Genomic DNA, 26,715 nt, shown 5'->3' with positions numbered 1-26,715 from the left:
ATAATAATAATTATTATTATTATTATTGTTGTTGTTGTTGTTGTTATAATAATAATTATCATTATTGTTGTTCCTATCATTTCTATAACATGTTAATTCAATTTAATTGTAAGCAAACATCCTTCCCTAAAACCTGGGGGGGGGGGTGATTGTACATGTCATCCCCCCCACCTTGTGAGTTGGGGGGATGCATACCCCTCGGGGGGGGGGCCTCGAGCCCCCCCCCCCTCCCCTTCCCTCTTTTTTGAAGAAGTATGTTAAAGAGAAATAGAAAGCAACCAGCTAATTAGGGCAAGGCCCCGACAAAAAACTCATTCTTTTTTTTCCCTGCAAAATTGCGAGACCACATTTACCTACGTAAAAGCACGATTTAGCGAACGTAATTCAGCAAAAAAGACGGAGGCATAGTCAAGCATCTCGGCAAAGCTTCCGGGTTCGGCAGTTTGCGGATTAATAAAATCAGTTCCGTAAAAGCGATCGTAAAAGCCTAAGTTGTTCGTAAAATTAAACACTTTTAACGCCAGAATCTGGGTAAAAACACTCCATTCAGTTGTACAGGTGCGCAGAAGACGAACTGTCGGTCAAAAATTTTCTTTTTCAATCCGCGCATAATTATATGCAAATTATACCGAACAAAATTAGTCTCATGCACATCGTTTATTAGTGTCACAGATGGGTCGTTACTGTTACACTATATGGACAGATTGGATAGATGTGTAAAACATTAAAATTATAATCAGTATACGATGGGAAAATGATTCTTCTCCAGCTTCCGGAAACCAACCTGGGAACTTTTGTTGTATCCTGCGGGACGCAATTACTCACCACCTTTGCATTATTTGTGCGTGAGATTTTTTTTTTCTTTTCTACTAAGTGCCCCTTTTCATCTCTGATAATTGCCCCTTTTATTTTACACTTGCCCCCTATCCTTTCTAATTAGTACCATTTTCCTAATCTGATAATTGCACTTTTTCCGTTGTCATAAGTGCATTTTCCTCTCTGGTGAGTGCCCCTTATTAAGCGCGAGGAGTGCCCCATTTTCACGGTCTGGTAATCCCCCTTTTTACTTTGACATGTGCTCTTTTTCTTTTCTAATAAGTGTCCTTTTCCCTTTTGATATGTGCCCCCTTTTCCTTTCCCCATAAAAAGTGCTCCTAATTTAAAGCGACTAAGAGCAACTTTTTCTTGAATATCACCCAAATCTGGCTCGCTACGCTCGCTCGTATTTGAAGTTGATATAATTATGTTAAGATTTTTTCAGTCTTTCATGATTAAATTTTGCTTAGAACCCCATCAGGATCGTTTTTTCTTCATTATAACATGTAATTTTTTGCACTGCGACTTCACAAATCTCAAAATTTTTGCTCGCTCGCAAATGAATTTTCTAACCATCACAACCAACTGCAAAGTACATGTATATGCTTAAACAGTATTTTGGACCATGAAAAGAGAGAACAAACATTGAAATCATCCCTGATAATGTACTCACAATGTAGGGGTATATACCAATGTCTAAAAAATTGTATATTTTCGCTTTCAGAGGTTTCCCTTTGTAGGTGCCCCCTTTTTCCCGGAAAGTGCCCTTTTTGTTGGTGGTGTTCACCCCCCCCCCCCACTTTGAATGACGCTCCGCCGCCCCTGGCCTGCTGAAACCCCTGAGCTTCCGGGGGCTCTATCCCTGGACCCCACGCCAATTTACGCTCCGCTCGCTTCGCTCGCTACGCTCTACCTGATCGTAAATACTTTAGCCACCCCCTCCCCCTCCCCCCCCCCCCACTTTGAAAAACGTTCCCCGGGGCCTGATGTAGGGTGTTTGAAGCTGAAGCCCGACGCCAGTGATTGCTGTCTGCCCATCCCAACTACTGTACTAGTCTTGTACTGACTGGTTTTGAAAATCAAGTGATAAGTGTAAGAGGTACTAGATAACTGTACCGTGTCAACATGGTTGTCTTCCGAGGTACCGGTGTCATGAATACCAGTGTCCCAAAGACTTTTTGTTACACCGGCGTACTATATCCATGAGGACTGCACACATAGTCCCGCTTCTTGTGTTAACAGTCTTTTCCCTCTAGAAATCCAAGGCTTATCATAATTTTATGCTGGAAAAATTCACAGATTATAAATGATATCCTGGCAAAAAGTATACACCAAATCGCACGAATTGAGTTTGAAAATTCGATTTTTCTTCAGCTTCTCAGACTCCCCCCTGTCCTCACAAGCGCGGAACACGGCGCTGACGAGCCGCTTAATATTTTCTCACGATTTGCCCCCCCCCCCCTCGCCGCCGGCTGGATCCGCCCCTGTATTCCCCTATCTATCTTCCTCCAATTTCATTTCCTTCTGACATTCCTCCCAGTGAGTGATTTTTCCTATATCTAGTGATACACAATTTTACTGTTTATTTTTTTTCTCACTTTACTACATTTATTTTCAATGAGTGAATAGATGCATATTCTGAATATTCTTTTAATTGTGCATGTGGGAATGAAACAAATGCAAATCAATTCAATTCAATTCATTGTCAAATACACTTTTTTACATCTCCAAATAAATGCAGAATTGGGAGCATAATAATTATGTCAATAGCTTCTTCAAAGAGGAATAATCCCGGGAATAATAGAAGTACGTTAATAGAAACATTGTCATTACCAGTGATAAGTTAACCACTGATTTTGTCAAAATTCAATACATTTCACATTTTTTTTAATGATAATTTTTTCTTTTAAAGCCACACTACACCAGGAGGCTCGCGAGCAGTGAGCATTTGGTTCAGTGGTTAAGATTTAGTTTTGATAAATAGACCCTATGCCTTTCAACACAATTATTGACAGTATGTATTTCAGTAAATTAACCTATAATGGGTTTTATATCAGAAAGCAGGAATGTTCAATACTCATTTTGTTAATTGGTAACATATTAGTGGTGTGTGTGTTGAAAAGAGTAGCGGATATATTTGTAATCATTCAAGTGGGCATATGTTTTAAGACTACGAGATCAGAATGTTGCATCCTGGGAGAGCTCATGGGAACAATATCAGTAGTTCAGGACTCGAGATGGAGCTATTTCTGAGTACTGGTGTAGTGTGGCTTTAAATCAAAATAGACCAAAGATATGCAATCGCCCGATCGCAAATACTAATATCAACCAGATTGTTACTGTGTTATTAGGACACCTCCTAGTCCCCCTTCACCCCCTTCCACACCCACACATCCCCCCCTTACTCGTCCAAATCGCTCCCCCCCCCCCCCCCCCGACGAGGTATGTCAGGTACGCCACTGCGGGTAATATATATATTTCCCCTTAAAGCATAAACACATAACCATAAGGGGAAATATGATAATATATTACCCTATTGTCTCATATTTCCCCCTTTGGTTACCTTACGGGTAATATATATATTTCCCCTTAAAGCATAACACTTAACCATAAGGGGAAATATGATAACATATTACCATATTGTCTCATATTTCCCCCTTTGGTTACCTTACGGGTAATATATATTTCCCCTTAAAGCATAACACTTAACCATAAGGGGAAATATGATAATATATTACCCTATTGTCTCATATTTCCCCCTTTGGTTACGGTACAGGTAAAATATATTTCCCCTAAAAGCATATACTTAACCTTAAGGGGAAATATGATTATATATTACCTTATTGTTTCATACTATCCCTTTTGGTTACGGTACTGGTAATTTGCTAAAACGAAGCGCTCAACTCTTAGGGGAAATATTTTGCTAAAGCGAAGCGCTCAACTCTTAGGGGAAATATGTATTAACCTAATGTCTCGAGGAGCTGCAATTGTGAATTAATGCCTTGCCGAATGGCAATATAGCATCGGTCATAGTGGGACTCGAACCCGCGACCCTCGCATCGAAAGGCGAGATCCACTACACCACGACACTCTCACATTGACATATTCGTGCTTTTAGACCAACTTTAGGGTAAATATAGCACTTTAAGGGTAATTCATAAAAATTCCCCTCAGCGGAACTAACAGGGGAAATATGACAAATTCCCCTTATTGTCACTTTGGGAGTTAAAATACGTAAAGGGGAATAAATTTGGCTGGTGTATATGTTAAATCCTTTATGATGAACTTTTCACATATATTTCGATTACGGAACGTTTTGTTATATTATTTTGTAAGAACAGGTGGAAAAATTATTTTTTTCTGACTTTTTTGAAAGAGTTATTTCAGCTTTTATGAAAATTCCCCTTAAGTATCATTTATTCCGCATTTCCCCCTAAGTGCGGAAAAAGTGTTATATATATATATATATATATATATAGTATAGTAAGTAAAAGGGTGGAGCGAGTTGCTTAGATTTTAGTTGTACAGACTGTTTCCCCCTGAGGGTTCATCAGCAACTACATGAAGCTCCTATATGTACATGTAGTTGAGCATGCACTTTTCAGTAACTGTAGTTTCGTATATAGTCATTATATATATATATATATATTATAGTGCCACAGCGTGTGAGGGTGTGTGTGTGTGAGAGGATATATTTTACTTCAACATATTTCAAAACATTTCTTTCAAAATATATTTCATTTCAATTTTTTTTTAAATTCAATTGACAAAAAGTGAGTACTCTAGTTTCACTCCTCCTGTGCATCGGACTGCCGATTGTACCCGGCTATCTCTGTTCCAGGCTTTAAAGGTAAAGTCCACCTCAGAAAAATGTTGATTTGAATCAATAGAGAAAAATCAGACAAGCACAATGCTGAAAATTTCATAAAAATCGGATGTAAAATAAGAAAGTTATGACATTTCAAAGTTTCGCTTATTTTTAACAAAATAGTTATATGAACGAGCCAGTTACATCCAAATGAGAGAGTCGATGACGTCACTCACTCACTATTTCTTTTGTTTTTTATTGTTTGAATTATACAATATATCAATTTTTACGAATTTGACGATTAGGACCTCCTTGCCTGAAGCACAAAATATTAAAATAATGGAATTCCAAGTGTTCAGGGAGGAATGAAACTTAATTTCACATGACAATGACGAGAAAATAAAAATATTTCATATTTCATATAATAAAATACAAAAGAAATAGTGAGTGAGTGATGTCATCGACTCTCTCATTTGGATGTAACTGGCTCGTTCATTATAACTATTTTGTTAAAAATAAGCGGAACTTTGAAATGTCATAACTTCCTTATTTTACATCCGATTTTGATGAAATTTTCAGCATTGTGCTTGTCTGATTTTTCTCTTTTTATTCAAATCAAGTTTTTGTTTGGGTGGACTTGTCCTTTAAATGGTGAAATGATTGCCTGTAATGCCAATATAATTATTTTTCTCAACTCGGGACTATTATTGATAATTATGTGTATTTTAACGTCAATGGGGGGGGGGCAATTTTTTAACCCATATTTTCCCCGATCGGCAGCTCAAAGTTGATCTTCTTTGAAGGGGTAGTTCTAACAGTCACTTCTTAGCTTTATTCTTTTAACATCAATGTGTAGTAATCTCAATACCCCTATCTAAATATTGCGAGCGAGATGTGCGAGCTGTAATTTTTTTTTAAATTTTATGTATTTTGTACAGAAAATTGAATATTCTGAGCAATGTTTTTGATCCTGTATACAAGATGCGTATGTAACTAGATAATAACTGCGAGCGCGAAGCTGGAGCAGAAATTTTTAATATAAGTTCTGGCCTGATCGAAAAGGGACCTGTTAACTGTAGTTAACAGTGGCGTACCGTGGGTCACGGCATTGGGGGGCACCAGCAAAAATGTTGAGCCACTTAGTGAGCGTGCGAAGCGCGCTAAGTTGACAGGTATACTGGCCTAATAGAGACATTTTAAGGACAGTGTCATTAAACGGATATGTATCTCACTTATCAAATAATGCGAGCGCGAAGCGCGAGCTGAACATTTTTGATATTCAGACCTAAAAAGGGACATTATAATCAAATTTTTGTAATCATGATACGTACCTCTCTCACTAAACAATGCGAGCGCGAAGCGCGATCTGAAATTTTTGTATATATTGACCTCAAACAGGGAGATTATAAGGACTATAATTTAGGAATCCATTAAGAGTATACATATCTCACCATAGTCATCTAATGCAAGTGCCAAGCTCTTGCTGATTTTGTTAGAATTACATCTAAACGCATTAAGCACTTGGAGTAATTGTAATAATCATTATACGCATCTCACTAATCAAATATTGCGAGCGCGAAGCGCGAGCTTAAAATTTAGGAAATTCAATCCTGAAGAGGGCATTCTAAGGCTTGTTTGTAGGAATTCACTAAGACCATACGTATTTCACTAACCAAATGATGCGAGCGCGAAGCGCGAGCTGAATTTTTTTGATATTCAGATCAGAAAAAGGGACATTTTAAGGACTGATTCTAGGAATTCATGGAGAGCAGACATATCTCACCAATCCACTAATGCGAACATAAGCACGGACAGGAAATGTTTTAGATTAAGACCTTAAAATGGGGCAATCATTTTAAGTAGTCATGAAAAAGAAGCATACTCTTGTACATAAAACAATAATATCTCGAAGTGCGAGGAAATATATTTGGTGTATATTGACTTGAAAACGGGAGGTTTTAGTACAACAGGATTATATATCTCGTTAAACAGACAATGCGAGCACCAGGAACAATGAAGACATAGGTCCTGAGTGAATTATGTTTCATGAAGTTATGAAAAAATATTTCTTATGTAATATAATGTAATATAACAACATAATTATAATTTAATATAACATCATAATGAACAATAATTTTTTCTTCCCCGTACGTTTCTTTTCCTTTCTCCCTCTTTTTCTCCTTTTCCCCGTTTTTTTTTTGGGGGGGTCAGCCGATTGTGGGGGCACGTGCCCCCCCCATGCCCCCCCGTAGTTACGCCACTGGTAGTTAACCATGATGAAGATAAATATTTCAACAATTAAATTTAAAAAAATGATAGAAAAATAGACATTCTAAGCATTTTTTGTGTTCAGTAATCATGAACCACCGGAATAGGTATCTAAACAATAAAACTTGACGGCGAAAAAATAGATTTCTAACAAGACACTATAGGGCCTATTAATGTTTTGTAAATCATGAAATGGATGGGTAACTGGCACAAGCGTACCTACGGGGGGGCAGGGGGGGCACTCTACCCCCCCTGACGAGCCACAACCCATACAAAATTCATATCACTGCCCCCCCTGACAAGCTTGAAAGACCTTTTATGCCCCCCCTGACGAGCTTGAAGACTTTAATAGATTTTAGGCATTTTAAATACTATTTTGGTCATTTCATTTTATTTACTGTTTTCCGTTTCACAATATTATATATAATATAATAAACATAGCATGAAAATAAAGAATATAACAAAACATTATATTATATAAAACATAATTAGGCCTATATTTGATAAACACAGTTAAGCTGCCTTAAATGATTTTTTTTTTAGAGTAAAACGTAGGGAGCTTGCCGAAAAAGAGCAAAGCTTGAATGAGAGGCCAGCCCCTAAACTTAGTTTCATTACCTTATTTCACACACCATGCATAAATATAGTTTCATAATAATAATAATAATAATAAAAATGATAATAATAATAATAATAATAACAATAATGATAATAATAGTAATAGTAATAATTATCGACTGTATACTTTTCAAAACACTCATAAATGAAAAAGCATGAAAATATAAAGCGAGAGGGAAGCGCGAGCTAACTTAAATACTTGATATTCCAGTCAGGAAAGGGGTAAGTTTAAACATTTTTTCAAGCACTATGTATGAAAATTGTGAAGTAGATGTGGATGCGAGCGCGAAGCGCTTGCGAAAATTTTAGCCAATAGTACATGGTACATGGTGAGTTTTAACTCGATTGCTAAGAATGAATGAATGCTTGTAAACAAGCAACCAGAGGAACGACGGCTTAAGGTCTTCTCCGAGTGACCTGGTAGGTGTAATGACTATTTAAATGCCCAATTTAAACGCACTATTTAAACGCACCAATTATAGCAATCAAACCCAGGTCACCGGAATCAGAAACCCCCGCTCTACCGATCTGAGCTATCGCGCCTCCTTGTGACATGAAAGATTTTTTAAACAATTATTTTCCAAGCCTTATTTTATTCACTCGTCTGTCTCATCTTATTCTTCCTCCTCTCTTTCCCCTTCTTTTCCTTTTTCTTTCTTTCCCCCTTTTTTATCCACCAGTAAGGGGAGGGGGCGGGCCTTTCCCTGGATCCGCCTATGCCCTGTCGGCGGATGGTAGAGGAGTTTTGCACGCGAGCTAATCTGAACCACAAATCAGGAGTAGTACTACAACAAGTCAATAATGATACATAGAGTCACCGTAGGGGTCTCGTGCTAGTTACCATTATGGTTATAAGATGAAATGAATATGCCTCTTGGACGAAATGATGATTGGACCTATTGGTGATTAGACAAATGGCAATGATACCAAATGATTATTAGCCGAAATGGGTTTAGACAAAGTGTAGTGGACCAACTGCAATTAGACCAAATGGAACATGGACGAAATGAAAATAGACCAAGTGGTTATTAGACCGATTGCCAATTGACTATTAGACCAAAAGGTAATAGACGTAATGATACTGGACAAAGTGAATATTGGACAAATTGAAAAAAATACAATTAGACCAAATGATAATAAACAAAATGGATATTAGCTAGTCCAACTGGCTATTAGACGATATGGTAATTAGACGAAATTGTTATTGGACTATGTAGTTGACTAACTAATGGTAAACGAAATGATATTAGGCCATGTGATAGTGAGCAAAATGGCATTATAGACGAAATGTCAATAAACCGATAAATATCCATACAAAGAGTAATCCTGATTTTCAAATCACTTAATTCTCTTTCTCGTGTCTCAAAATACTTAGTGAAAACATATGTTACATTTTATCTTTAACTCGAGTCCTGGGGAGCGTTTCATCAACATTTTTGTCCGACATGTTGTCAGATCTGACATCTTTCCTTGATTTTGATTGCGGGCTGATAAGCAATGTTACTATACTATGGTAACTGTCGGATAAAATAGGACTTGTCGGATAAAACGTCTGACAAGTCCTTTCATGAAACGCTCCCCTGAAGAAAATACCGCTGCGACATTGCGTTGCGACGTGTGACGTAATGCGTTGCGACATGTGACGTTATGCGTTTACGGTTAGAAAAGTTACGACATTATGCGTTCATTGCGACATTATGCGTTGGACGCTCTTGGCATAATGTCGCAATCTGCGACATTCATGCGTTGGTGTGACATTATGCGTTGCTGCGACATTCCCGACCTTTCGTTGGAAGAACGCGAACGCTTATTTACGACGTTAGTTGATTTTGGAAGAAACTTTTGGGCCCGTCGTCATGGTCTTAAAACTCTGTCCTGCAATGCAAATTGTGTGACATGAGATTTTTTTTTCGTTTCGCATCTGGAACGGAAACATTCAATTTGCGTTTCGTGTGCAAAATTCTGGTTGCTACTATGGTAACAGCGATATATCCGATTTAGGACGACTTTCCAAATCCACATTTGGTTCCTCCCAGAGCTCGAGAGGCCGCCCGGGGGCGTATTTTTTTATTTACACCACTGCTCCGCCAAAATTCTCAGAAATAAGAAAGAAAAGGCTCGCGGGCAAGTCTAATCTGTGCGCTCAAGCAAAGCTGCGTGAGATGAAGTTGAATGGATATATCCAAAACCACCTGAAGTCATCCCCTTACCATATTATTTTCTTAGTGTTATTGTTGATATTACGGTAAAGAGTTCTAAAAACCATTTGAGTTTGTATTGAAAATGAATATGTAAAAAATATTGTCTAGTGACGAATTGATGTTGAGTCAATAAGTGCTGAGAGAAAGTGTGAGGGCATTTTATAGTATTTTCCCTACAATATAGGCCTTCTAGTACTGACTAGTTCTGAGGTTTTCCCAACCTGAAATACTTTTCAAAATCACAGAGTATACATTTGCAGCAATGCTTGGTAGTGCACCTGTTGGACAAAGTTCAGTAGTAGCTGTGATGAAAAGAGCCCGAAAGGAGAGGGGAAGGGGTGGGGAGTGCGAAGGAACAGAGAGAAATGGTGAGATGAGATACAAGGAGATTGATTTGGAAACAAATTATATTGTGAAGAAAAAAATCAAAAGAAATGGGCCTTAAGCAAGAGGGGAGAATAGAAGGAGAGTCTACCTAAGCAGAAAAATCAGATGAACAAAACAAAAAACGTTTGAGGAAAATTTGACAACTAAAAAAAAGTTATGAAATTTTTATCATATGAAAAATTGGGGTAATCACGACAAACTGCAGATGTTATGAAGTCATGGATGCACCACTAACCATTTATTTTGTTTACAAATGTATTTATACTGCAAAAAATCATTAATTGACTAATCACATGATTTTTTTTCAGAACTCGAATCAAGTTTACATTTTATTGTTAGGCCTCCTTAAAATATCCAATGAACTCAAAATATTGAACTTCAACTTGACTATATTTTTATACCTTTAAGCACTCAATTATTATAAATATTGAATCATAAATTCATATTTTCAAGGTTGTTACATAGAACTATAAAGTCTGTAATAATGAAAACGTGAAAAACATATAATCTATCATCTAGATATCCTGGAAAAGGTTTTGAGGAAATCAAAAATAATTTCGGAAAAAGTTATATTTTGTAGTAATGAACTAGTAGATAAAATAAATGGTTAGTCGTGCACCTATGATGTCGGCAAGTCAGTTGCAATTGCCTGGTGATATTCATTTCATTAAAAATTCATAACATTCTTATTAGTTGTCCGATTTCCCACAAACTTTTTAGTTCTGTCAATCTGATTGTTCTTGTCCTGTTGAAAAAAAGTTATTTTGGGGTAGACTTTCCTTTAAAAAAAATGAAGAAAGAAAGAAAGAATAGAGAGGTAGAGAGAAGATCTTATCTGCCAAATAAAAATAATGATAAAAGCTATATATCTATATTGAAATCATAAGGTTTGTTTTGAATGACTCCCGGGGAATGACTAAGCTGAACGAAATCAAGGAGATGTGCACGACGAAACGTGTGGTCAACGTGTTAGACTCTTACGCGAGCCGTTTCTGTGGGGTTTTCAATATTTTGGCGGAGCAGTGGTGTAAATAAAAAATACGCCGCCCGGGGGGCCCACTTTCATTAAAGAGTGGATACCAGGAGCAACAACGCGTAAAAAGGGAAAGAGTGGGTAAGTACATTACGTATAGGCCTATGTAACGTTATAAAGATGTCAAAAACGATGATTAAAATACTGAAAAAATTGATATATTTCCAATACTTGTAGGGTTTCACAAGCCAAATAATTATTGTTAAAAGATGCATTTTCATAATCTGGAAAAGACTTGCTTCCCTTGTTTAGGGTACTTTTTGAAACCCCATGGTCGTGCCTGGTATCCACTCATCAATGGAAGTGGTCCCCCCGGAATTTGAATCTAGCCCCGCATTTCTGGGGAAAGTAAAACATAATACCCTTTACATCGTGTGCTAGAGGCGTATCGTTTGTGTAGAAGGAGTGAACAAAAGAAACAAAAGAAACCCGCATGCAAACGTATTGCATACGCTGCATGTGAACATATGCGAAATGGGTTCGGCTAGAGACTTTGATCTGACCCATGGAATCAATTGCCATACATCCACCAATAATCCACATTAAATGCAATATCGATTCGATGGACTGTAATGATCTATATCTAAGCCTTAATTTAGTAAGTTTTTCCTCACTCAATATGTATTCGTTTGAAAAACCACTTTCTTATCCATGTCATATTCTATTTTAGGTCCTGCATTTCGAATATCTCCAGCCATCAGTCGTAATACATGCATGTATGGCGCGCGGGTGTCGCGGGAAAGAATTTTGCACACGAAAAGTAGATCTGTAGGGCCTGTAACCCCCTGTAACACAACTCTTAGCATTGATTGTAGAGCAGTTTTCTACGTTTGATTCTATTGAATATAATGTACAATCAATCTTAAAATCAAGTGTATGATTAAGCGTCAACTTTTGTGTTAGGGGACCCTAATATTAGCGTCCGTGATGATTGCGAAAGGTGGCAATTATCGGTTGTAACACGGCGTAACGAAAATGCGAAGCTTTGGAGCGGATTTCTTTCTTCTGTTTTTCTCGATAAGAAGAAAATGCTATGCTTTGGAGCGGCTTTCTTTATTCTTTTTCTCAATAAGAAAAAATGCTAGAATGCCTTGGAACGGAAATTTGAGTGTAAAAATGGGGGTCCCCTCCGCGGCACATACCCACTACGCATTATAATTATACTGAGTGCCCCCGGGGTTTAATGTAGCCCAAAATGGTCACTGTATGGTCCTTAAAAAGCCATAACGTCGTTCCCCCTTTTTAATTTAAATTATACAGAGTACTATGTTCTACAGGAAGGCAATAATCCTAAACTCAAAGGTGCGTCATTACAAAGCAATATTGGTCAAAGTGAATTTCACGAATAGATTTGACCATCAAGCATTTTTACTACCTTCGCCATTTTGTATAATGTTTCACAAACTCACATTGGCATGATTGGTGAAGTTGAAAGTTGAAAACTTGCCCTAAATTGTTTCATCATCGGATGGAAAATAAGAAAGTTATGACATTTTAAAGTTTCGCTTATTTTTCACAAAACAGTGATATGCGCAACTCAGTGACATGCAAACGAGACAGTCGATGATGCCCCTCCCTATTTCTTTTGTTTTTTATTGTTTGAATTATACAATATTTAATTTTTTACGGATTTGACAATAAGGACAAACTTGACTGAACCATATAGTATTATCCAATGCTAATTCCATATGTTCAGAGAGGAATTAATCATTGTTTCACTTGATAATGAGGAAAAAAAATAGAATATTTCATATTTCATATAATAAAATACAAAAGAAATAGTGAGTGGATGACGTCATCAGTCTCCTCATTTGCATACCGACTAGGGTATTCATATAACTGTTTTGTGAAATTAAGCAAAACTTTAAAATGTCATAACTTTCTTATTTTACATCTGATTATGATGAAATTTTCAGCGTTATGCTTGTTGGATTTTTCTCTTTTTATTCAAATCAACTTATCGTTGCTTGGGGTGGACATATCCTGAAGAGTGGCCAAAAAAATCGGCACAGAGAATAATTTCATATACAGAATGTGTTTTATTACCCAGTACTTCTTCAAAAGAATTAAGGGTAAATTTGCTGCTCACCAATCATGCCAATGTGAGGTTTGTAAAGCATTGTGCAAAAAAAAGCCAAAAAACCAAAGATGGTCAAAATGAATGATAATCAAAACTCTTAGTGAACATCACTGTGACAAATTTTGCTTTAAATGATTCTCAGTATAATTTTACTATAAAGATCTAGGGAAAATAATGCTGTCTATATATGACTATACAGTGACCAAAGGGGCCACAGGCCCACAGTAGACAGTCACAACTTACTAAAGGTGAGCCTTTAATATTTCCCATCAAAATGAATTGAACGCATTTCCATAGACCTACAATTGCTGCTCAGTCATGTTTATTTCAAAATTCACACATTGGATAAATGGTCAAAGTAGCCAAAATGTCCAAATTGGTCACATTTTGATGATGTACTATTAGTAATATCATATTGAATTAAATAATTTGTCACTGATTATGATTGATATAACACATCTTACAAAAAAAATACAGAGCAACAACACATGCAATTAATACAGAGCAACAACTCATGCAATTGTCATTGGTAATTGTAGGGACCAAAAGTGGCCAAAATGACCACTAGCTATTAATTTGTCACTGATTATGATTAATATATCACATCTTACAAAAAATACAGACCAACAACATTGAAATTCTTTTGATACATGCAATTGTCATTGGTAATTGTAGGGGCCAAATGTGGCCATGGCCAAATGACACTAGCTATTAAAAAGTCTTTAAGACTGATATATTTGAAATTATTGTATCAATCTACCTCAGAAAGTTTTGTATAATATGTCCTATCTAACATTAAATGATACTAAAATAGCTAATTCCTGAATTTTTTCCATAAATATTATATTCACAGAATGGTCATTGTGCCTAAAATCATGATGACCAAAGTGATGATGGTCAAACAACGTTATATATTCTTGATGTGAAGGTTTTTATCACATTCATTATTGGTGTCGTAGCTCACGCTGATATAAGCAACGTTTGAAAGTGATCAAAATTACCACAGGCCCGAATTCACAAAGGTGGTTTGGAAAACCCACGGTTGAGTCCATGGTTCATGCAGATTTCCTGTGTAAATTACGCTTAATTTAGCGCGTATCGGGCTAGATATTCCAAGTTTCAATATTAGCATCAAATTCTACTACACAGTTTAATCTGAAATCGGGCGGTCGGCCACGGTACTGCTGTGTGTTGCTGCCCTCTATGTTCGTTGGTGTGATAAATAGGATTAAAGTGTCGGTTGTCGATATGTCGCGTCGTCGATATGCCAACGGTAATCCAATGGCCAGGCCAAGCCAAGGTACTTTAGCAGTCTAGGACTACATGTATTGTAGGTAAGCCATTTAAGTCTAACGTTAGATCTAAGTCATGATTTCCGGTAATGAGATTGAGAAAAGAAATTTAAAATCAGATGTGTGTGTGGTAGGTTGAGATCTAAAGTTTTCCCCTGACCTGGGCTCCGTTTTCTTGGTGACACTGACTTGAAATTGAATCCAGTAACACTGCACAGATGCAGACCGTGGGCCGTCCTACTAGTCCTAGTCCCAGATGCACAATTCCGAGTAACGGCGCGTCCGGTCATATATGGCAGTGTGTCCAAACTTCGCGCGTGTCCATACTTCGCGGACGGTCATTATTTAAAAAACTAGCCAATATCCTTAAAATCTGACATCATCAACGTGAAAAGCGACCTAAAAGTACCCTATAGTGAAAATTTCTTTAGGATGAGTTCAGTATTCATGAAAATATTGGCAAAAGATCGGCAAATTTGTCACTGTTACTTTTTTTTTTAGCGCCCGTTTTGAAGAAATCTGATATTCTCAACAAGCATCACGATATCACCATTTTGCAAGCAGAAATCATAAAAAATGTGAGTTAAATGTGGTACTAACCGATTCCATAGCATTTTGCCATCAATCTGATATAAATATTTCACTTTTTTAGCTTGATTTTTTGTTTAAATCTCCACAAAAGCTTTGGTGCGTGAAGTTAGGTCACACTTTTTCTGAACGGTTTTCCAGCACAGCCCGCATTCGCCGATCGGAATAGAATTTTGAGATCGCGATACCGGCGAAACCCCTTGACCTACTTTACATTTTCGTCCATGATTTTACAGTTTACGATCTTGCCGACAATGTGGTAACTATTACTTGAATTGGTTTTGTATAAATTATGAACATTTTGTGAACAAAAATAAGCCTGATGAATATTTTTGAAAAGTGCGCGAAGTTTGGACACCCCATCATATATTGATTGTTGCCAGCGGACCGGACCGGAGGCGCATTTCCGTTTTACACCCTGGCAAAGGCAATCTCCGCAAAAATAGCTACAAAGCGACTAGTGAAGAGTCTACCGCATGCAATCTTCACAGATTAGAACCTGATTAGTTTAAGCAAAAGAAAGCAGAAGCTCAAAAAGAAATTCGACTTGCCAAACGTCAGTATTGGCAGTTATACTGCTCTAAATTGAGTCGCTTCACTCCACTTGGTCAAATCTGGCGTTTTGTTAAAAGATTGAAAGGTGTTCCTAATCCAACAAGGCATAACATGCCTGTATTGTTCTTAGAGAATGGAGAAATGCTTCTCAGTGATACAGACAAAGCCAACGCTTTTGCTCGATCTTTTGTCCAAGCTGGAGAATCTACCAATCCTTGAAAATCTTCCTTTCGATAACACAGGTAACATGCCTCAAGCAATTAACGAACAATTTCAGATATTAGAGTTAGAAAGTATCCTACAAGGTAAGAACCCCTCAACTCCAGGAGAAGATGGAATAGGTTCTCAAGTGTATGACCACCTCCCGGAATCCCTTAAACAAATTATGTTACTTGTTATTAATCGAATCTGGGAAACCGGTATAATACCAATGCCATGCAAGCACTCCATACTTATTCCCATGTTAAAGCATGACAAAAACCCATCCAAAACACATTCTTATCGACCCATTGCACTCACGTCCTGTTTCATCAAAATTATGGAAAGTATGGTAAAAAAACAACTTCAAATGTACCTTGAAAAACATGTTTTACTATCTCCTATACAGAATGGATTCCGCAAAGGTCGAGGAACGATTGATAGCATTGTTCATCTTGAGAATGAAATTCAAAAGAATTTGAAAATTGGTGTTAAAACATTAGCAATCTTTATAGACATAAAGAAAGCATTTGACTCCCTATGGACAAAAGGACTCCTTGTGAAACTAAGTAAATTAGGTCTTACAAAATACAGGAAACATCCTACTTTTCTTGAAAAATCTATTGTCACATCGCACTATTCAAGTTCGAGTAGGGGATCATCTTTCTGACATTATGGAAACCAATAATGGAATTCCTCAAGGCAGTAGCCTAAGTCCTGAATTGTTTAATATTATGGTGCATGATATTCCAATCTCACCAACCATCCACAATCTTCTTTATGCCGATGATTGTGTAATATGGAAATCTGCCAATGATATAAGAGAGGGTACCAAAGAAATCCAGGAATATCTAAATATACTTCATGAATGGTTTCTCTCTTGGGGAATGATGATTTCTTATGAAAAAATGGTTCCCGTGCTTTTCTCTCATTCCCCTTGATATGATCCACATCTCGAGATATATTCAGGGGACAACCTCCTAACGCCAAGGAAGGAGTACAAATATCTTGGTACTATTTTCGACTCTAGGCTAACATCACTCACACAAGCATGCGAGGTTAGTTGTACTAACCTCGCACAACGCATGTCATTTCATAATGAATTTTGACGTTTTCATTCATCACACGAATGTGAGAATATGAAACACGCCTAAATCTTCACAATATACTAAATTTGTTCATCTAAATATTTTCATTTAATTGAATTTTAAAATTTTTATCGAACATATTTATAAAAATGGATTTTAAACGCTTACCTCCAAATCCCAGCCAAGATACTCCGTCCGATCCTTAATACTGCGGTAGAAATTACGCAAACAACAATCGAAGTGCAAATTTTTCCTATCGAACAGTCTAGATTCAAGTCGCCGGCGCATAATAGGAAATTGTACCAAAAAAAATCAACAGGCATCTCACGTATAATCGCTGATGGCGCTACATCATAAAATAACGCTGAACAGCGAAAAAAATGCGGAGCGCCTAGAACGCAACCAGCAGTACAGCTGATCTGACGGAAACGACGTAAACAAGCAAGTTTATTAAATAATATCGCGCGCCCTCTCTGTGCGTATAGAGAAAACCAGCGAATTGGCAGCATGCCTGCTTCGACATCAAGAAAAATCATCGATATAAAGTACCAGAAAGACAGAGAGGAATTGAAATTGGCTTCATATCGTTTGGTAATATACAAAGCTTACTTGATTTATACTCTATTTCTAATTTTAACATAAAAATAAAAGGCATCAATGTTACTGCAAGTGCCGTGCCAGTGGTTATCCTGTGCACGGCGGCGGTAATGGACCCATGGGTGGGCTAACATGGAGACCCCACATACATGAAGTGGTTCAAAGATGTAAAAAGAGAATTAACATTTTGAAATGCTTATCCTATGCTAATTTCTGTGGTAATGTTGGAGAACTACTTCACGTATACCGGGCAATTATTCGGTCTCATGGATTATTCATGTGAGGCTTATGACTCTTCAACCACAAACGTTAAAAATATTTTTAACTCTTGCCAATATCAGTCACTCGCCATATGCGCGGGAGCAAAAAGGGGCACTTCTCTTCGAACTCTTCAAGTAGAACTTGATGAAATGCCCCTAGATATACGACGTGAAATGCTGAGCGTAAGACTCAACAAACGCATAGATAGTATACCAAATCATCCATTGAAACAAGATCTTCAAGACTGTTTGCAGTTTCAGTTTTACTCTGACAAAAACACGAGGAAACCGTTCGGGGAAAGAATATAGAAATTACCCGAGCCTCTCCAATATGAAATTGAGGATAGGTATTCGTATACCATTATACCTTATTGGCATTATCGGTCACCAATAATATCCATGGAGATATCCGATTATATATCAAAAAGTGACAATGTGACACTCCAGAAACAAACAAGTCTTGAATTAATACACAAGAAGTGGTATAACTTCTTACAAATCTTTACTGATGGTTCGAAGTCTCCTGAAACAGGAAAAGCAGCAGCAGCATTTCATGTACCCTATTACAAATATATACATTAAATGAGACTCCAAGATAATACATCGTCTTATAGATCAGAGCTTGCAGCGATTATACTAGCATTAAATTGGTTGAACCAATTACCTGGTCTTTATACAGGAGCAGTCGTATTTTGTGATTCACTCAGCGCTTTAGAGGCAATCAAAACTAAAAAAGAAACTAACTTTGTAAATGAAATCCTGTTAATGTATACACAATTGTATAATAAAGGAATGACAGTGTATTTTGAATGGATCCCAGGTCATTGTAATATCAGGAACAATGAGGTGGTGGATATCGCAGCTAAACAGGTTTACGGCACAGCCAAATTGATGTAAATAACAAAATTAGTAAGCATGAATCAAACTGCATTCTTAAAACGTACTTTACACAAATGTGGCAAAGAAAATGGGATGAAACCCTATCCCCTTTGAAGGACATTCAAAAATCAGTTTCGAAAACTTTCAAATGTGTTCTAAACCAGAGATACAGCTCATCTATTTTACATTGTCTCCGAATGAATAATATTGATCTTAACAAGAATAGACGGCTTGTCAACAACCATGAAACAGGTCTATGCTCATTCTGTGCTGTGCCGGAAACAACTCTCCACTATCTCACAAAATGTCCCGAATACTCACAAGAAAGGGAAAAGCTCTTACTTGAAATAAATAAAAGTGAATTGAATATAAAGAGACTTCTCAATTCAGCAGAGTACTCGCATCAAAAAGCTTTGGTATCCTTCGTAAGAAGGACCCAAAGATTCACATAGTATATCCGAGTCATTTTAACATATTGTTAATTGAAAAAATTAAATGTATTTATTTCCATTCATGTATGAATATTATTTTGATGACTCTTATAAACCCATGTTGGGAAAAAATAGTTATATACGTGTTAATATGAATGCATTACATATGCCTTTGTATGATCTTATCAATTTGTAAATATTTAATTTATTGAGCAAACTATGTGGTGTGAAAATTAACCAATGCATGATAACTGCACAAGACTCAGAACGTTTGTATTGTCTCGAACCTAACCATTTGTACTAACTTTGAATTTCGAAACTCGGATGAAGGAGATCATTTCGTCAACAGACATCACACAGCCTTGACTGGTATTGGGGGGGGGCCTAAGGCTACGCATGCGCATCATGCAGTAGCTGAGAAACCTGATCAACGTACCGATCCAGGCTCGGCCAGAAAATACATCTAAAGTGGTTAAGTGATTTGTGATGACAGTATGTCGTGATTCTCCCAAAATTGCGCAAATAATGCAGCGCTATACCTTCTTTTACTGAATTGATTTAAGTACAGAAAAAGTTATATAAAAAATTACCGCAAATTATGCTGGCGCAAATATTCACTAATGCTGGCGCAAATATTCACTAATGATACGCGCGGCGCCGTATAAGCTAAAACAACAACAACACAGCTACTGAACTCCAGCACAGAGTTCAGTGCCTACACGGCCAAGGCACTTCATGTATGATGGGGCCGGGTGACCATAATTTGCGCACATTTATTTAAAAAAAAAAGTTTATTTTCAATCAAAAATTTCTCACAGTTCACACAAAATTAATCAAAATCATAAATACCAGACGGAAGGCAAGATTCCAAAGTCAAATTCGCTTGATGGAATTATATAATAATATAAAGTAGGTCAAGGGTTTCGCTCGCATCGCGATCTCAAAATTCCATGGCGATCGACTAGTGAGCGCTCGGCTGAAAAAGTGTCATAAAACAGTGAGACCTTAATTTGCGCATGATTGTTCTGCAAAATTTTAGAAAAGAAATCAAGCAGACAAAGGTAAAAATTATATCAGATGGAGGTTGAAATGCCATAAATTTGGTTGGTATCACATATTACTTACTTATTTGGAGACCTCTGCTTGCAAACTGACGATTTCTTGATGCTTGTCGAGAAGATCGGATTTTCTCGGAGCGGACGCAAAAGGTAACAAAATTCGCCGATGTTTTACCAATATTTTAACAATTTGAGAACTTACCTTTAAGAAAATTACCATTCTGAGTAATTACCTCGATTATATGGATGATGGTCTATTGTGACACAGAATCCTGACACCGAGGCACAAACTAAACCACTCCTTGATTATCCCCGACCATTCGCCATACAGTGAAAGGTAGGGGATGGGACTAACGTTAGACTTAGAGGTATGTGAGGCGTAGTCATGGTAAGAATTCTCAATAAAAATGTAAAGTAAGAGAGTTTGACTTACCAGTCTTTCCCCCCGAACCAAACGTTGATCTTCCTTCCGTTGTTGCTGTAATTTATCTTGGAATCAACGATATATATTGTCATTTATTTGAAGACTCTTCGAGAAATCGTCGGAATGTATGATGAAATTTGTCATGATCCTCAGCAGCGCATAGACTTCTACGTAGTGGATGTAATGCGCCCTCTTGTGCTCAATTAAAGAAAGCTAACGGAAGCGACCACACCACTGACCTCTACAGAGCTGTATAAAAATGCTTCTCACCACAGATACCTGTTTCCGGTGATGCTTCTTTCTCGATTAATTTCGAAGCTCCCGAGATCAAGCAATAGTAGTCTCTTTCTCCCCTGACACTTAATATTATTTTAAATATTTTATACACAAGAATAATTGTAGTGCCATCAGCTTAGTTTATTCTATAATGAACTGTATCTTGTCGTATGGTGAAAGGAAATATGATGCTTTTTTTTTTGGGGGGGGGGGTATTGCTTCTCTCAATCTCTCTTTTTGTTGAGTACTATCATTGTAAGGCCTATTAATAATATTATTTTGGTTTTTCAATTATTTTTCATATTGTTGTTGAATATTCATTTTCATCATCATATCACTTTTGTAAGCCCCCATTTTTTACCGCCCTGGAATTAATATGGGTGAAGGGTGAAATATGAAAAGAATGAAAAGGGGCAAGGAACTCAAGTGAATAAAAAAGAACATAATTACGTTCCAATTTTTTAAAATTGATTTTCTTTTATTTATCCAGGATGGGGAGCACATCAGGCCCGTGCCCCCCCCCCTTGAAAGCCATAGAAAAGATTTGTTTTGCATTCATTTTGTGTAATAGTTTGTAAAAATCAATTTCATTTGATTGTAATCCTTTGTTTGGATTTGAAATAAATAAAATTAACTTGAAACTTCTCCGCCCTCCCCCTTGAAAATTTGGATCAGTGCCCCTAAATAGGCCTTTGTGGTAAGAAATTTTTTTATTTTATTTATTTTTTAATGAAAATCCTTTAGGTTTGGATTTTAAATCAATGAAAACAAACTTGAAACTTCATACTGTAAAGCAAGGATCTTTTATCATAATTGTCAAATTATTCATGACATAAATCTCCTTCACGAGGGGGGGGGGGGCTCCCCCTTTTGAAAATCCTTGATTCTCCCCTGATTAGACCCACCATAAAGTTTGTTATTCCGAACTTCTGTCAGGTTAATAAATCGGAAATTAATGCCTAACTTTGTTAAAAGTGTCTCTATCGTCAGGTTCATTAATCAGAAAAGAATAAGGTGCTTCTTTATCAAGAGTCCCATAACAGAGAATTAAAAAAAAATCGAAACAACTGACTTTCTCCTTTATTTTTTTATTTCATACAAAAATGTCTTATTTCATTCCAGTTTCACAACTATCACTTTTTGAAGTTTCTAAACGAAAGATCTGAACTGGTAGCTCACAAAACTGCATGCCACCTCCTACTTCTCCACTAACCGTGATTATATCTTTGAATAATTCTAAATTTCAAGGTTAGACTTCACCTCTTCGCATACCTCCCAGCCCCCTTCCCCCCTCTCCCTGCCTCTCTCCACCTCTCTCTCTCTCTGTCACTCCCCTTCTCCTTCCTCACTATATCCAATTTATCTCACTTCTGCGACAAATCCTTTATTCTCTCGTTGTGTCATCTTCACTTCCTTCGTTTTAGTTTATCATCGTGACTTCCTTGGTAGGAATAATTTACTGAAAACAACGGTATTGATTTGAATATTGATCTAACTTTAATGAATGCAGTGATTTCTGATATAACATGACATAATAAAGTCTATTATTAGAGAATTTCAATCTTTTAATAAATTCATGTATCTATACAAACAATGAATATTGGTCACTACACGTTTGATTATCTTCAGCAATTTAAGTACAAAGTATTATCCTTAAATTCAAGCTTACAAGTTATAGAAAGGTTTGAATATAAATATAATAATTGACGTGATGATTTGAATTAACTATTAATGGGCAATAAATTACTCTAATGCGATTTATCGTAAAACGGGTCATGCTCTGTCCATTTCATATATGATACATGTACCTCTTAAAACCTTTCTTAATTCCCCTAGACGATTTCAGTAATAATATACTTCAAAATCAACATTAAGAAACCTAGAAAAATTTGGATGCAATTCCCATTACTCTATCCATCTGAAAACTCATAGGATGGACTATAATAATGATATATTATCACTATTTCAAATCGTACACATCTTAAATAATACCTCTTCCGAACAATTTAAACAATTGTTTGAGAATTAGTAATCAAGAAAAAAAAAGCAAATCCATGCCGTTTTATATAATGCGTTCACAAGTCACATGTCCGGAACATACCATGAGTCCTGATGACACTGAATATGTTTTACATTGCCATGAAAAAAAAAATTGTGAACGAGTAGTTCGCTTGGGTCTCTTGTGAGGAAGCTTGATTAAAGTAATACCCTTTAGTGTAGAAAGCGAGATTCTCCAAATAATAGAGCTAAATTCAATACCATCTTTTCGGATAACATTCTAAATTTTCGTTGGTATATTTATGCCTAATTTCATAACCATTCATTACATTTAGCTCAGCCAAATAAATTATAAATTTCTTCTTAAGCATTTTGTTCAAATACAACATATAATAAACGTTCACGAGTTCAGTTCACCGTCAATACCCAATTATTTTTTCCCTTCTGGGGAAAAATACTAAAACAATGAAAAAGGCAACAGAAAAGAATCAGAAGTTTATATACGTGCCAACAAATGTGTATTTTTCCATTAAAAGTATGTAATAAAAGTCAAAATTTACATATAATCATTTGTACGACAAAGTTTATGTATAAAACATACTTTCGTACATATAATGCCTTTCATGAAATTGTATATGAAGGGCTCTTTTTCATATAGTTCCATAGATGTAAAACACTGAATATTATAACAAGAGACATTTTGAATGATTACAAGTATAATCCATACCACTAATCCAAACTGTCATTATCATAATGATGAACTTTATTTGAAAATCAGAAATAGTAACTATGATTACATTTAGACACACAGATATGTATTGCTGTATCCAATTCTTCTAAAAAATTGTGAATTTGTCTTGATTGAGGCTATCGTGACTTCCGTACCAGAATGCATTACGAGCAAAGTTTCGTCAAAACCTCAGTGGCCCTTCTTTTAATCTATGGCATTTTAATTCCTATGGTGTCTCCTCTTTCCCCCACATCATTGGAAAAAATAGTTTTATGAAAGAGAGTACCGTAAAATAAGGGTAAAAAGTTCTAACTAAACAAGCAGAGTTAATTTAATGGTAAGTTTATTGTAAAGTTATTGAATGTAAAAGTAATTGACAGTAATGGAAATGACTCTCCTTATCAAAATTTCAATTACAAATTACAATTGCTAATAAATTGTAATTAATTACATAATTTATCAATTACCTTGTAATTGCCCCCAAGTTAATGGGAAAAAAATCACAACTGTATGGAACTTAGTATTTTGGTAACTACAAAAGTGATATTTTAAATATTTTTTTTAATGTGTATTGTATTCTGCATAACATGTACAGTAGATAGATTCACCACAGACAGGGTGGTTGCAGTGAGCAAGTGCCTATATTTCGGTTGCCCCTTGGCATCCAGTCCATAGTTATAAATGTTGAGCTTTATATGACTTGAATAATTGATAATAACTGAAATTCATTCATCTCTAGGGGCTCTAATATTAATACTATTAATTGATTGATTAATTTAAGTTTTTATTATTTTATTTTCCACAGACTAGCAAATGATCCAGCTTGATCTAGACAAGATTTAAAAATGATTCCAAGAGTTGAAAGGTATAGGCATCCATCCAACAGAGCTAGCTTGATGTAAAACAATGTCCTCTTCCAGTTCTTCCACAATGACATCTTTGCTTGTCTTGAGCTATGTCTTACTTCTCCACTGGAACCTGGTCCGTTGTAAGCTCCAGTATGATCCTGGAGGATCTGAAGACCTGGACCTTCATGATGCTAAAGCAGCTATAGGAAAGTACTTCAAATACAGCATTCCAGAGCCAAGAATGAAATTAAACGAACATAAATTCATTTATGAGGCAAGTAGTCTGGAGTAGTTTGATAATTTGAAGTGGGATATACATGTGTGAATTTATTTATTCATTTATCTATTTATTCATGTTTTCTTTATAAAAAAGCAGGGTAGTCCCATTCAAGCCAGAGGCCTGCTTTACAAGGGAGCCCTGCTATCAATCACAATGCGAACATTTTACAATAACAATTATAACATACATGATTAAAATACACAATGCAAAAATAATATATATACATAATAAACAAATAACAATGAGGGGAGGGGGGGGGGGGTAAGGCCTATACATACTATGACAAAAACAGTATAAAAATTAATCAGCTTGCTTGGAATTTACGGACGTTTCGTTTAAAAATAGGAAGTGAAACAGAGCACTTAATGGGTACTGGTAATGAGTTAAATAGCTTTGCTGCTATATAGGAGAATGACTGTTTTTTATACTCGGTTCTTGGTTTTGCGAGATACAATTGTTGACATGAGATTGATCTAGTAGGATAGTGATTAGGTCTCAAAGGCATTGTTTGCATTAAATAACCAGGAGCAAGACCGTTTAAAGTTTTATACATAAGTATTTGGTAATTATAATTCACTCTTTTCTTAACAGATTGTAACTTCAGAGAGTGTAACATAATCTGGACTGGGGTATAGTAGTCTACATCTAATACCAAACGACAATATTTGTTTTGACACTTCTGAAGTCGCTGCAAATCTTTCACTTTTAATGATCCCCAAACAGTTGAACAGTAGTCAATATGAGGAAGGATTAAAGAAAAATACAAATGGGCGAGTACGTCTTTTGTCAGACAGTGCCTAATTCTCTGCATGCATATTATAGAATTCATGGTCTTTTTAATGATGGAATTGATATATAAGAAACCAGTCCAGAATATGACTGAAGGTGACACCCAGATATTTAAACTTAATTACATTTTCTATGGATTGACCATTCATGTATATCTGCATCTTGACTGGTTGTACCTTCCTCCGACTTGAAAATAACATAACTTTCATTTTATCTGTATTAACAACTAAACCATTTTCTTTTAACCATTTACTTAAAACATAAACATCACTTTGCAACTGTGTTTAAACAGCTTTAACTCCATATCCAGAAGAGAATATTGCAGTATCATCTGCATACAGAGAAATATTAGTATTAAAATGCATAGTTAAATTACTAATGTCATTAATGAACATACAAAACAGTAGAGGGCCCAAAGTTGAACCTTGCGGTACCCCTGAATGAACAGGCAGAAAATCGCTAGTAGTACCCTTATAGGACACACATTGCTTTCTTCTAATTAAGTATGATTCAAACCATGTTAACTCTATATTTCTTATGCCAAAATAATATAATTTCTTGGTAAGGATATCGTGAGGGATAATATCAAAGGCTTTTCTAAAGTCCAAAAACAGCACCTATTACTCAGCCTTTGTCAAGGTTATCGTATAACATATCAGTAAACTCTGTTAGGCACGTCGAGGTGGAATGTTTACTCCTAAAACCTGACTGCCGATGAGACATCAATTCTTTGTGGTGAAGATATTCCATTAATTGAGAGTGGACCGCTCTTTCTAAAATTTTGGAAACGATCGAGAGAAGGGAGATAAGGCGAAAATGGTTGAGTTCGTTAGCAGTCTTTGTTTTAGGAATAGGGACTACTTTAGCCAGCTTAAAATCATTGGGAATTTGTCCAGATTGTATGGACTGGTTGAAAATGCGTACGAGAGGAATGGCAACCGATTGTGCGCTGAGTTTTAACAATCTTGGATGGACGTCGTCAAGGCCTACAGATTTTGTACAATTGATGTTATTCAATTCCTTTCTTACAAAGTCAACGGTTATCTCTCTAAAAGTAAAGCGTTAATGTACTTCACGAAGTCTTTTGATAGCGTCATCACTCTTGTCCTTTATTTCGCTAGGGTCTTTACCATGAATCGATTAAAAAACTTTGCTAAACATTGTGTTAAACTCTGTTGCTATTTTAAAAGGATCCGATTCAATAGCACCATCA

General features: G+C 36.3%; 1 protein-coding gene across 2 annotated transcripts in view; it reads left to right on the top strand.

The window, feature by feature from the left end:
• Nucleotides 1-14,436: 14,436 nt before the first annotated feature.
• Nucleotides 14,437-26,715, top strand: part of LOC129256916 (mucin-2-like) — a 30,730-nt gene continuing 18,451 nt past the window's right edge. The window contains exons 1-2 of one of the 2 annotated variants that reach the window (XM_064097447.1): nt 14,437-14,545; nt 24,391-24,707. In XM_064097447.1, coding sequence (XP_063953517.1) covers nt 24,492-24,707 — 216 coding nt within the window. In that variant the 5' untranslated portion in view covers nt 14,437-14,545; nt 24,391-24,491. The remainder of the gene's footprint in view (nt 14,546-24,390; nt 24,708-26,715) is intronic. The other variant, XM_064097446.1, reaches the window with a different exon arrangement.

The sequence above is a fragment of the Lytechinus pictus genome, chromosome 3 (genome assembly GCF_037042905.1).
Source record: "Lytechinus pictus isolate F3 Inbred chromosome 3, Lp3.0, whole genome shotgun sequence".
In the NCBI taxonomy this organism is placed as follows: domain Eukaryota; kingdom Metazoa; phylum Echinodermata; class Echinoidea; order Temnopleuroida; family Toxopneustidae; genus Lytechinus; species Lytechinus pictus.
Note: the sequence above shows the minus strand (reverse complement) of the source record. Positions and strands in the feature narration are given on the sequence as shown.